The sequence below is a fragment of the Phacochoerus africanus genome, chromosome 4 (genome assembly GCF_016906955.1).
Source record: "Phacochoerus africanus isolate WHEZ1 chromosome 4, ROS_Pafr_v1, whole genome shotgun sequence".
Lineage (NCBI taxonomy): Eukaryota > Metazoa > Chordata > Mammalia > Artiodactyla > Suidae > Phacochoerus > Phacochoerus africanus.
In genome coordinates, this window is record NC_062547.1 from 11,952,941 (window position 1) to 11,967,104 (window position 14,164).

The window sequence follows — 14,164 nt, forward strand, 5'->3', positions numbered from 1 at the left end:
AAATTGGAGCTGCAGCTGCAAGCTTATGCCACAGCAACAGCAATGTTAGATCCAAGCCACATCTGCGAACTACACCACAGCTCATGGGAACGCCAGATCCCTGACCCACTGAGTGAGGCCAGGGATTGAACCTGCATCCTCATGGATACTAATCAGATTCATTTCCCCTGTGCCACAATGGGAACTCTGGGTTTATATTTTGAAGTTAAGAGATCTAAAAAGCTATAAGAAACCCAAAGTCCAAAGGAACCCTGAGACTCATCTGATTCAACCTTCCCATTTTTCAATTGAGAAAATGAGGATCCAAAGAGATGAAGTGACTTTTTCACAGTCCTCTGGGGAGTTAGGAATGGAGCTGTGGGGAAAATTCTTATTACTGACTCCCAATCTCTTCTTTATGAGACTGATTCTCTTCTAGGGAACAAGTTATGCAGCATGCAGATTTTAAATAGTGTCAAGAGATTATCAGAGGCTGAATTCCTCCCAGTAGACTGTCCAGGAGGTGGCTAAACTTGGTGTTAACTGTATGACCTTCTAGGAAATAACCACTCATAGAATAACAAAGTCTGATTGAAAGATTGCCTCTTTCCTTTATGCAGGAAGCAGGTCTATGGCTGGAGGAAGGAATGACACAATTGTGACAAAATTCATCCTCCTGGGATTTTCAGATCATCCGCAAATGAAGGTTTTCCTTTTTGTGTTATTCCTGGGGATTTACCTCCTGACCCTAGCCTGGAACCTGAGCCTCATTGCCCTCATCAGGATGGACTCCCGCCTACACACGCCCATGTACTTCTTCCTCAGTAACTTGTCCTTCTTAGATATTGGCTATGTGTCCTCCACAGTCCCCAAAATGCTCTCTGACATCATCACAGAGCAGAAAAGCATTTCCTTTGTTGGCTGTGCCACACAGTACTTTTTCTTCTGTGGAGCTGGGCTGACTGAGTGCTATCTTTTGGCAGCCATGGCATATGACCGGTATGCTGCAATTTGCAACCCATTGCTCTACCCAGCCCTCATATCCCATACGCTTTGTTTAAAGATGGTGGCTGGGGCCTATGTGGGCGGATTCCTCAGTTCTTTGATTGAAACATACTTACTCTATCGGCATGATTTCTGTGGGCCCAATACGATCAACCACTTCTTCTGTGACCTTCGTCCCATCCTAGTTCTGTCCTGCTCAGATACCTTCATCATCCAGGTGGTGATCTTCCTTGTAGCTGTTGTTGTTGGAGTGGTATCTGCCCTTGTGCTCCTCCTCTCTTATGGCTACATTGTGGCTACTGTCCTGAATATCGGTTCAGCTAAAGGCAGGAGCAAGGCCTTCAGCACCTGTACCTGCCATCTGACAACTGTGACCCTCTTCTACGGTTCTGGTCTCTTCATGTACATGCGACCTAGTTCCAGCTACTCCCTGGACCGAGACAAGGTGGTGTCCATATTCTATGCTCTGGTGATCCCTATGTTGAATCCCATCATCTACAGTCTTAGAAATAAGGAGATAAAAAGAGCCATGAGGAAAGTCATGGAAAGGGATTATGTACTTTCTCTTGGGCACTGATTTTTCCTACCCAGACGTAATGTTGACAGTAAAGCTGTCCGTTGGGTCACTTGTTCAGACTTTCATGTAGGTTTGGACTAGTTGATTTGCATGATGATTTGTGCAGATCAACATTTTTTTTCTTTCCTCTTTCAATATTCCTCTAACCATTTTCTGTTGGTTACTGGAAAACAATTTGGCTGTTATTAGTTTCTAGAATGAATAGCATTGTGTAGATTTGAGATAAGTGTTCCGTTGAGCAGAAAACTTCACCATGACAAAGACCGACCACCTGGGACATCACAGTAAGAGTTTGTGTCTGGTGGGGAGGGATGGGCTGGGGGTTTGGGATTAGCATATGCATCCTGAGGTATATGGAAAGAGTGGCCGACAGGGACCTGCTGTGCAGCACAGGGAACTCTATCCAATGTTCTGTGATGGTCCGTGTGGGAAAAGAATCTGAAAAAGAATGGACGTGTGTACATCTAAAATGAAAAAAGGAAAAAAAAGAGAGTTTGTGTCTGTAGAAGAAAAATATTGGAAAAATGTTAGTCCAGCATTCAGGGTAGAGAATTAAAAAAATTTTTTTTAAAGTTTTTTATTATTTAAAATATTTTAATTATAGTTGAGTCAACAATGTCCTGTCAATTTCTGATGTACCGCAAAGTGACCTAATTATACTTATATATACACATTCTTTTTCTCATATTATCTTCCATCACATGATTGGATAGAGTTCCCTGTGCTATACAGCAGCTCTCATTGCTTATCCATTCCAATTGCAGTAGTTTGCGTCTACCAACCCCAAACTCCCAGTCCAGCCCACTCTCTCCCTCTCCCCCTTGACAACCACAAGTCTGTTCTCCATGTCCATGAGTTTGTTTCCTTTTTGTAGAGAGGTTCATTTGTGCCATATATTAGATTCCACATATAATGGAGAGTGGAGATTCTTAGGGTAGGTTAGGAATACATAGCATTATAATCTGAGGGGGGGTACCTTTTCCTTAAAACAGTTGCCTTTCCTTCTTATGAGGTTAAACAAGTTAGAACACATGAGCACCACAAGGCAGACGCCCTGCCTTATTTGAGAATTGTGGCTGTTACACACCATGATTGATGAGGATATAGTACTGACTCTTTAGATGTTTAAGGCAGGAGAGAGATTAAAAACTTCCAATAGGATCTTAATGATTGAATAAATGGGACAACTTATGGCTAATTTAATCAAATATACAAAACGTAGTCACAGAGGTGACTTGAACAAAACCAGGGAATTGTCTTTTAAGTCCAAAGTAACAGTTTTCTAACCAACACTCCAAGATTCTTAGGAATCTATGTAAGAGGAGCTTACCTTCATCTGGGGTGAAATCTTTTCTTGTCTTTCTCTTTCTCTCTTCCTTCCTCCCTCCCTCCCTCCCTCCCTCTTTCTTTCTTTCTTCTTTCTTTCTTTCTTTTCTTTCTTTCTTTCTTTCTTTCTTTCTTTCTTTCTTTCTTTCTTTCTTTCTTTCTTTCTTTTCTGCTCTTTCCTTCCTTCTCTTTTCTCCTTACCATTTTTTTTGATATGTTCTAGAAGAGAATTTAGCCAAAGAATTGAAGAGAGTGATTTTTCTCCTCCATATTTTCTGAAAACTTGCTTTGTGTCCTTGAACTGGCAGTAAGAACTGGAATAAATTTTTCACCTGTGGCTTATTTTGAATCGGTCATATATGAATAAATACTTACCTATGTGTCCTTGAACAAGATACTTGGGCCCTGTGTGCTTTAGTTTCTCATCTGTAAAACAGAGATAATAATAGTAATTATCCTATAGGCTTATTGTAAAGAATTAAATGAGTCCGTATATGTGAACTCTCATAATAGTGCCTGGTGTATAGCACATGCTTAAGGGGTGATACTACTAGTATTATGCTGTAATGATTTATCACCATCTGAGCCAAAGAATAGGAGATATTTCCTTAGTTTGGTAGGAAATGTGATCTTTGTCATGGCTTTGCTGCATTGGAAAGTGAGTCTGCGGAGACTCTAGCAAAGACTAGTTAAGAGTATTTTTTAAGTGTTTTTAAGTGATTAGACCTGCGATTATTAACCTCATCTCTGCCATTTTGTAAGTGGCCTTATGCCAGTTACTTACAAGCTCCATTTTTCTCACATGTAAAATGAGAGTAATAATTGTATCTACCTCATAGAAATGGTGCGACAATTGAGACTATGCATGAAAAGGGCTTAGCCTAGTGACCTATGCATATGGCAACAATAAATGTTAGCTCATAATATTATCCAATTCAATGATACTGTCAATCAACTTTGTACAAATCAGGAGAAATCCAGGTTAATGTGCTAAAAACAGAAAAGGTAAATAGGTTTATAATATCTACTCAATTGGGATAAAATAGTCTCAGTAAAAGTGTATGCCTACAAGATCTCACCTTTGCTACTTTTGTGTGCAGGAAGCAGTCCTTAGGGAAATAGAAACAACTCAAGTTCATAGAAATCCCCACAAGTGGAAACACTACCACAGTGCCAATTCTGTCATCTCCTAGAACACTTTCCTTTTTCCTTCTTCCCTTTTTCCTCCATCTTTCCTTATATGTACTTCAGTTCACTGAATTCCTACCCTTCATTTTACCTTTAGTAGTTTATCTTAAATTCTCCTCATGCCGGGAGTTCCCGTGGTGGCTCAGTGGTAATGAGCCCAACTAGTATCCATGAGGAGGCAGGTTCGATCCGTGGCCTTGTTCAGTGGGTTAAGGATCCAGTGTTGCCATGAGCTGTGATGTAGGTCACAGATGCGGCTTGGATCCCATGTTGCTATGGGTGTGGCCTGCAGCTACAGCTCTGATTTGACCCCTAGCCTGGGAACTTCCATATGCCGTAGGTATGGCCCCAAAGAGACCCCCCCCCCAAAAAAAAATTCTCCCTATGCCAGAAGCCATTGGGAAAAAAATAAGGCTTATGCTTTGGATTTACCTGGAGAAGTCACTGGCTTATTATTATTTCTATTTTTTTTCATGAGCAAAGATTCTTACTATAATGTCTTTATAAAAATCTCTTTTGTCTGGCTGCGTGTATGTTTGCTAGTACTGGAAACTTTCTTTTTTCATTGAGAAGATATAAGGTGCTTTTGCAGTTTGCCCAACTACCCAGGAGAAAGTAATGCTCATTCATTAATTATCATGAAATCTAGTGCTTAAAGTGGAGACGGGCACAAAGCCTGAATAAAGCTAAAATAATTTGGAGTTTATAGTAAAACACATGTTGAATGAAACGTCCCAAACAAGTGCATTTATTATGGAGCATATACGCAGAAGTACATCAAACAGAGTGTTTTTGGCACTCAGAGGATCAGGTATTTTACAGCTGTTTGAAACAGGACGAGTTATAGCTGTTTCCAGCGGGCGGCTAGGCCAGCTTGAAGATGAATTGATCTTAGTAAAATAACGGCCATCCAGGGTATGGTGCTCATTTTGCCATGTCCGAGAATCTTTTCCAGATGGACTGAAGTTAACCAAGCTCAGAAGAGCTGGCTGCATAAACCAGAATGTCATTTTTAATTTTCAGTGAAGAACCAAGCCGCCAACTGTGTACTTGTGCCAGTGGCACAATACTTTGTCTCGTTGAAGAAACCACATGGAAAGGCAAATTTCAATCGAAAGTCTATTTGGAAAGAAAGGAATCAAAGCAAAGTGGATAATGTATACCCGTGCCAGATGGGCCTGGCTACAGGGTCCAGGCAGGCTGAGGCTCTGGGCCAGGACACCACTAAGTTTTCTCCCCAGGCACTCACTTTCCTCTCTTCAAAGTGACCATTTCCCCTGTTAATGAATATGCTATTTACAGATCAACAGACAGCTTTCCCTTCTTTTGGTCTAAGAAATATTTTGTCTCTAAATGGCCTCTTTTAAACATTTTAATTATCTCTTATAATCTCATTTTGTGCTTTGATTTTTAGTGTTTACAGAAACTCAATTATTGTTTATGGACCATCAACAGTCCCCTAATCTTTGTAGATATATACGGTTACACACACACACACACACACACACACACACACACACACACACCCCAATTAGTGACTGATACATTAAACAAGCTTTTTTTAAGCCTTTTTCTAAAGGTTAATAGTCTCACGTTTCCAGTCTTAAATCTAGGCAAACCTAGAGCTTGCCTCTTCTGTGATGATCCACATGAGTAAGGAAACATTTGCATTTCACTCCCCTGCATCCAGATAACTAATTTGGAGCACCCTGACCAACAAATGAGCAGGGAGAGTCTGAATGTTTTGCATGGAAGGAGACAAACCATGAATCCCATCAGCTTGATCTAGGACTAGCTTCTCTGAATTCTTGGTGTTTCCTTGTCTGTAACATCTTCTGTATCATGGGGAAAAAAAAACCAACTGCTTATATCGAAACTTTGCTGCATTTATTCCACTCTCACTCTTCATGCTTCTCTCTCCCTTTCTAATGCTGGCCAAAATCTCCTATGTCCAATACTGCTTATGGTTCTGGTCAAAGATGAGAGTCCTTTCTTTCCTACAAGTAAAGAAATAGCCATAGCTGATGCCATCGTGGCTTGGAACTGATACAATGTGGATGTGGCAGTCTCTCTCATCAGCGTTGCCAGTCCAGAAGGCTGGAACCATCTGGTTGGAAGACAGACAAACCACATACTTTGGTGGTACCACACTCTAGAAATAAGCAGACATCCGGGACCCAGGGAGACCTCATGAAAGAAAAGACATCTCATCGTTGTCAAAACAAACTTCTTCTGAAATAGACTCATGATATCAGATTGGATTTACACACCAACATAAATAGAAAAACTGGCATGTGTGAAGTATCATGTTGACATTGTGTGGCATGATTTGCTATTCTAATACAATCTTTATCTTTTCCTTATGCAAAAAGAAGCTGGGTTTTTTTTCATTTTAAGAAGTTCTTTTTTTTTTGTCTTTTTGCCATTTCTTGGGCCGCTCCAACGGCATATAGAGGTTCCCAGGCTAGGTGTTGAATCGGAGCTGTAGCCATCGGCCTACGCCAGAGCCACAGCAACGCAAGATCCAAGCCGTGTCCGCGACCTACACCACAGCTCACGGCAATGCCGGATCGTTAACCCACTGAGCAAGGGCAGGGATCGAACCCGCGACCTCATGGTTCCTAGTCATATTCGTTAACCACTGCGCCACGATGGGAACTCCTCATTTTAAGAAATTCTTAAGGAGCAAAACCGACCTATATGGACAAGAGGGAGGAAGTCCGTGTGTCAGACATGCAGTGAAATTCATAGTTCATTTCCTGACAACTATGAGCTAAGGAAGTAGCCTGGCAGGGATCATCTTACCCCTCAATTTGAACCTGACTAGAACACAATTGGAAATAACACTCAATCCGGGGTTAAGATGCAGCTGGGTGGTATCCATGAGCCTAATCAAGAAGAGGTGGGTTCTGGAGATCCTGTCGTGGCTCAGCAGAAATGAATCTGATTAGTATCCATGAGCACTCAGGTTCAATCTTTGGCCTTGCTCAGTGGGTTAAGGATCTGGCATTGCTGTGAGCTGTGGTATAGGTTGCAGATGCAGCTTGGATCTGACATTGCTGCAGCTGTGGTGTAGGCCAGCAGCTACAGCTCTGATTCGACCCCTAGTTTGGGAGCCTCCATATGCAGCAGGTGCAACCCTAAAAAGACAAAAAAAAAAAAAAGAAGTCCTGTATCTCTACACACCTTCCAGTCCAATAAGTATTCATTCATTAACTTATTTCATGCATGCTGTAACACATGCTGTTTATAATTTGCTGTATTTCTTTTTCTTTTTAGGACTGTACTTGCAACATATGGAAGTTCCTAGGCTAGCGGGCCAATCAGAGCTGCAGCTGCTGGCCTACACCACAGCCTTAGCAATGCAGGATCCAAGTCTAGTCTGCCACCTACAACACAGCTCACAGCAACCTTGGATCCTTAACCCACTGAGCAAGACCAGGGATCAAACCTGTATCCACATGGATAATAGTCTGGTTTGTGACCTGCCGAGCCACAACGGGAGCTCCTATAATTTTCTGCACTATCTGTCTGGGTGACACTCCTCCCCACCCCCACGCAGTCCCTCTTTTTTCTAGAAGGCAAAGCAAGTATTTCTTCTTTCATGAACACTTTCTGTGTCAGTGGCTTTCAGATCTCTGAAGGTCCTGGAATTGTTTTTCATCATACATGCCATACCTAGTAGTTTTTCAACAGCACACCATTCATGAGATTTTCCTGCTTTAGCTAGTGTAAAAAGCTTTGATAAAGACCCTAGCCTTCTTCATTTACTTGATTTAATTTTATTTAACACTTACAATTAGATGTAACTCACCATGAAAGGGAAAATATCTGTTTGAAGGGAAAAATAACCTTTTCTGTCCTCTGGCATCATTGCTTGAGTAGAATTAGTTTCAACTATGGCTTTCAAGGTTGAACCCTAATCAGTTTAAGACAATTAGAAAATATCCAACATGCGAATCAAACCCACAATGAAGTATCATCTCACACTAGTTAGAAAGGCTATCATCAAAGGTCTACAAATAATAAATGCTGGAGAATGTGTGGAGAAAAGGGAACTCTCTTACACTGTTGGGGGGCTTTAAACTGGTGCACTATGGAAGTTCCTTAAAAACCCAAAATGAGAACTACCATATGATCTGGCAATCCCATTCTTAGGGATGAAAACTAGACAAGACAAAAACTCTAATTTGAAAAGATACCTGCACCCCAATGTTCATCGCAGCAGTGTTTACAGTAGCCAAGACACAGAAACGACCCAACTGCCCATTAACAGATGCTTGGTTTAAGAAGATGGACTGTTACTCAGCCATAAAAAACAATGAAATATTGCCATTTGGAGCAACATGGATGGACCTAGAGATGATCATACTAAGTAAAGTAAGTTGGAGAAAGACAAATATCAAAAATATCATTTATATGTGGAGTCTAAAAATAACACAATGAATGTATATACAAAACAGAAATAGACTCACAGACATAGAAAACAAATTTATGGTTACCAAAGGGGGAAGGGGGAGATAAATTAGGAGCATGGGATTAGCAGGTACGAACTACTGTACATAAAATGGATAAGCAATAAGGATTTACTGTATAGCACAGGGACGTATATTCAACTTCGCGTAATAATTTATAATGGAAAATGATCTGAAAAACATAACTGAATCGCTTTGCTACACACAAGAAACTAACACAATATCATAAATCAACTATAGTTCAATTAAAAAAAGAAAATATCTGGGAGTCCCTGTTGTGGCTCAGAGGGTTAAGAACTTGGTATAGTGTCCATTAGGATGTGGATTCAGTCCCTGGCCTTGCTCAGTGGGTTAGGGATCTGGCAGCTGTAAGCTGCTGTAGTTCACAGATGCATCTTGGCTGTGCTGCAGGCTGGCAGCTGTAGCACCTATTTAACCCCTAGCCTGGGAACTTCCACATGCTGCAGGTGCAGCCCTAAAAAAGGCAAAAAAAATTACAGAAATTTATAGCTTCAGACAAAAAGAGGTATTTATTATTTTATTCAGTTTCTGTGGGTCAGGAATTCAGGGGAATATTGGCTGTGTGGTTCTGGCTCAGGGTCTTTCACCAAGTAGCATTCACGTAGTTAATCAGAGCTCTAGTCTTCTGAAGCTACACTGAGGCTGGAGGATCCACTGTCAAAATGGATCTTTCACAGAGCTGGCAAGTTGATGGCAGAAGATGGGTATTTTTGGTTACATGGGTTGGCCTATTAAATCTAGTAGTGGTATGGGCATACATACATCTACAGATCACTGGGGACCATTTTTTCTTTGTTTTACTTTTTAGGGCTGCACCCACAGCATTTGAAGTTCCCAGGCTGTGGGTCAAATCAGAATTGTAGCTGCTGGCCAACACCACAGCCACAGCAACGCGGGATCAAAGCCGCGTCTGCGACCTACACCACAGCTCACGGCAACGCCAGATCCTTAACCCACTTAGCAAGGCCAGGGATCGAACCTGCAACCCAAGGATAATAGGTTCATAAGCTGCTGAGCCATAACGGGATCTCTCTGGGGACCATTTTGAAGGTTGCCTATCACACCGATCGTTAGAAATGCTTCAGAATAACTATATTAGAAAACATTCATTGAAAATTTGGGAACAATTTATATGCCATGTGAAAAAAACAGTTAAACACATTAAGGGAAATTCAGTTGATCTATGAGAATGTACATGGAGGAAAATAATACCTATAATGAACCCAAAACGTTTTGATAACCAATCCACAAATTTAAGGATTCAGGAAATAATGTTTATTATCTTTCCATAACGCTATTTTTCCTTTGCCCTCCCCTTATTTCACTACGTGGAAAAAATTGGTCTATTCAAGGGTCTGTCGTTTTTCTCCCTGCATTTGTGTGTAAGTTCTAGAGGGTTTGAATGATGCCAGGGCGATGGCAGGTCAGGTCCGTGACCTTTCTCCATAGCAGCATCTCCTGGAATATCTATGGCTTCATCAGATCCCCAGCTGTCAAATCACAAATGGAATTCAGCTACTGAATTTCATTTATCCCCATCACCAAGATTTGTTCGGTCTGATGACTACGCTGCTCACAAGCACTCTTGGTGAAGAGGAACCGTTCTACTTCCACCCTTGACTGTGATAGTCACGGAAACTTTGTAGGACCCAAGCCCTCACTGCCCAGTGGCTCTTTACCTGAACCACTGTGATCACATTCTCGTATGTTTCTGCCTGCCAATGCAGACTCTAACCATCTTTTGGTGAGGGCGTCTCTGTTCTTGGTGTCTCTAAACTTAGTTGAGGGATGTATTTATGCCCTTGGGCTCTGTCTATAAGCCATCTGAAGACTTACTCATATTGTTGACCTCATCAGCTCTGCTTCATATTTCTTTTCCTGTCACCCCTCTTCTCTGAGGCTCAAGAAGCTGGCAACTTATCTGCTTGGAAGAAGGGAGTGGTCCCATACATGAGGAAGAAAAAATTAAGTAAAACATTTGAAAAATGTTTCAAAATATTGATTAGCTATTCCATGCAGCTAAGTGAAAAATTTAAAAAGTAGGTTGGATGTGCCTAAAACCAGGGATTAAAGACATGTTGCAGATAGTGAGCAGACCTCATCTTTAATAGATTACAACTCATTCATTAGACATAGCTTAGCTTCTTATATCCCCTAAGATGTCCTTCCCATGCAGTGCCTAGGGGAAAAAAGTCAGACTTTGGGGACCAAGGACAAGGGGTTAGTCTACTTCGCTGTCTTGGCTGTAAAAGTTACTTCTCATATATTTGGAGGGAGAAGACAGCAAAGTGGTGTGAAGGGAGGTGGAAGAGTTCCTTCTCGGTGTGTGTTTTGGGGACATTGGTTTATTTACCTTTTCAAAGGTTCCTACCTACTCTGCCCAGTTCCCCCTTCTCCCTCCTTGTCTCTACCCTTCTTTGTTCTCTTTCTCTTGTTCTCCCTTTCCTTCTCTTTCACTTGTTTAAACCAAACAGCTGGAGCCGCAGGAGACAAGAAGAGAGCTGTTTATGTTTCGTCTCCCCTATCCTAAGTAGGGAAGGTCTTTCTGAACGTTATCCATCTATAGAGTCCCATCTAAAAGTGAAAAACAACCCCCCAAACAACTGGTTCAAAATAAGGCAGCAGATAGTTGAGATTCCCTCTACGGCAGAGTCAGACTCAGCATTCCTGGAGGTTCCCTATTTCCTGGTGTTTTTCCCAGGCAGAGGTCTCTGATGACAGTTCCTATGCTTGGGTGACGTATTTTACGGATAACAAGGTTGGAAATGATCTCTAGATAAGCCCCATGTTTCTTCCAGGGTACCTTGCTATCGAAATGTCCCAAAAGGTTAACATCACGGAGGGAGATCTTATAGTCTAAACAAGGGACCAATTAACAGAGTTGGTCTTCCTCTATTACCCAGGAGATAGGTCATGTCTAGCTTGTATGGTTTTAACTGCTCCTTCTTCATTGTGGATCATGCTCCCAAGTCCTCTCTTACCTGTGATGGAGAAAGCTCATAAGTACTTAGGGCTCTCTTCTTCCATAGCTGGATCATTTCTGAAGGAGGACGAGTGAGTTGTTAACAAGAGGCCATGTGCTCATCCCAGGATATGGATGAGTGGGATAATATCAGAAGTCAGAAGTTTAAATACATTTTGGGCATTTCTGAGTAGCTGGGCACACCACAAAAGGATCACAGGAGAATAAAGCTTCTCCAAAGTATCAGGTGAGTCACTAGGGGCTCTGATATGGAATGTCAATGGGCTAGGATCCAGGAAAGATTTCAGAGATTTACAAATAGCTCAGTATCATTGTCCTTGAATCCTAAGTTTTATAAGGGGTCTTTGTCCCTGGCAGCTTGTGCTTCTGGAAAAGGAAATCTGTTGAGGGTTGACCTAAATATGTGGGCTGCATCAATACATTTTAGCCAAAAGTGGGGAACAGAAACTCCTCTGACTCACTTGATTAGTGTTTAAAATGAGAGCGTCCAGACCCAAGGGGAAGGCTCGTGCAATATTTTTGAGGAGCTTATAAAATCCTATTTGTTGCATTTAAAATATCCACTTTGACATGATGGAAGATAGTATGAAAAAATGAATGTATGTATATGTATGACTGGGTCACTTTGCTGTGAAAGTGATAGAACATTGTAAATCAACTATACTTTAAATAACAAAATTAAAAAAAATAAAATGTCCACTTTGAGTTGTTTACAGAAGACTCTGTGGAGGGCATTATTCCTGAATTGAGTGAATCCAATGCAGCTTTGATTATTATGTTAGATTCTAGAGGACGGGAGGGACCACCAGTTAAGAATAAATTAATACTTGGTTTTCTGAGAATAATGTGTCCATATTGCCTTTGATAAACAAGCTCTTCAGGGTTTGTCTCCTGGCCTACAGATATGTTGAACTTTTATAAAGACGACTAAGTAAATATCAGGAAGTGTTATCGATGATTTATCCTAAAGGATCATATTGAAGGGGCCACTCTTTCATATTCGCTTTCCATTTCCTTCTTTTTTTTCATTGGCTGGGCAGGGTTGAATGGAGGTAAATGGCTTGGGGGAGGGATGGTGGACTATGTTATCAAATGCGGTGCGAGAAAAAGTTGAAGGAAGAGTGCCAAGATAAACTTTATTCCAAGAGAAATTTAACTCAAAACTAAAGAAGAAAGCTGAATATCCAGCACAAATGAACATCTCCACAGAAAAGAAAATCATGGACTTGTAAAATAGACTTGTGGCTGCCTGATGGGAGAGGGAGGGAGTGGGAGGGATCTGGAGCTTGGGCTTATCAGACACAACTTAGAATAGATTTACAAGGAGATCCTGCTGAGGAGCATTGAGAACTTTGTCTAGATACTCATATTGCAACAGAACAAAGGGTGGGGGAAATAAATGTATACATGTAAGGATAACTTGATCCCCTTGCTGTATGGTGGGGGGGGGGAAAAAGAAGAAAGCTGAGGCATCCCTGATGAAGAGGCAAGAAAAAGTAAGGTCAAATTAGAAATGATACAATCTGGGTGGCTGAGAAAAATGACTTGGCAACCACAAGGTACTCTGAGACTAACAACAGCATCACTGGTTTCACATTGTTCTCTCCGTACAGTAGGGTTCACTGTGGAAATTTAATCTCTTAGGCATCCGTGGACCCAAGCTTTGCAGTGGTTACCACCTGAAGACTGAGATTTCCTTCTGTGTCAGCAACACATACCTATGTATTTCATCCTCCTGAAAGAAGATAAATGCGTCTCCAGTTTGTCTCACTTACTTGGCAAACCATCTGCATTCATTACAGCTTTTCCGTTCATTTCCTGTATCTATGTGAAAAGATGTGGTGGTCATGTTATTGACCCCATGTTCAATTACATGGTCATTGCCCTGTCCATTTGTACAACAATGTCTCTGAAATAGTCTCTGCCATTCAAAGATCTTTCGTGAGGAATTCCTGTAAAGAACATGTAGGAACCTTCCCAGATTTCTGGCTTCCTGCCCGTATCTAGCTGAGGTTTGCCAACAAAATATTATATCTTTCTCATGCCACATAGTATTTCTTGTCTTGTATTATACCTATAAGAGCACATTTCTCATGTCTCTTCCTGAACCGTGAGTTCCTTATTAGATCATTTGCATTATCCAAACCACCAACTACAGTGCTTTGCATACTAAGGTTGTATAGAAATAAGATTAAGGCAACAGTTAATATCATTTTAGTGAGCTATTGAATACAGATATTAAGATGTGGCTTTGGTGTTAGAGAGCCTGAATTTAAATCCCAGTTTTATCCTTCATGGGTTGTGTAATGTTTGGTTATTTACTGCTCTGAACCACAATTTTCTCATTTGTAAAATGAGAATAAGGAGTACATATCTTATAAGGATGTTGGATAAATTAAAATGAGGTAAAATATAAAAAGATTCAGAATAGCACCTGGATTTGTACCCACTCAATCAATGATAGCCACTTAATAGCATGCCTTTATTTGGGGGTAAATTCAGTCATAATAGAGTTAAAAAAAAAAAGCAAATCAAATAGCCTGGGGTTCTACAAAAACTAGCCAGTTACAAACTTGCAAAATCAAGAGTTTCATAGAAATAGTATTTTTA

At 41.0% G+C, this 14,164-nt stretch overlaps 1 protein-coding gene across 1 annotated transcript; it reads left to right on the forward strand.

Moving 5' to 3' along the window:
* Positions 1-610: 610 nt before the first annotated feature.
* LOC125124407 (olfactory receptor 5A2-like) lies at positions 611-11,286 on the forward strand. The gene is made up of 3 exons (XM_047774521.1): positions 611-1,518; positions 10,836-10,874; positions 11,046-11,286. Exons 1-3 carry the CDS (start codon positions 611-613, stop codon positions 11,284-11,286), a joined length of 1,188 nt encoding a protein of 395 aa, XP_047630477.1.
* Positions 11,287-14,164: the final 2,878 nt, after the last annotated feature.

Bases quoted from the DNA above. Each gene is read 5' to 3' on its own strand.
- LOC125124407 (XM_047774521.1), top strand. From the start codon at position 611: ATGGCTGGAGGAAGGAATGACACAATTGTGACAAAATTCATCCTCCTG. The intron at 1,519-10,835 runs GAAAGTCATGGA...TTACTTCTCATA, and splicing joins GAGATAAAAAGAGCCATGAG to TATTTGGAGGGAGAAGACAG. The intron at 10,875-11,045 runs GTGGAAGAGTTC...TAAACCAAACAG, and splicing joins GCAAAGTGGTGTGAAGGGAG to CTGGAGCCGCAGGAGACAAG.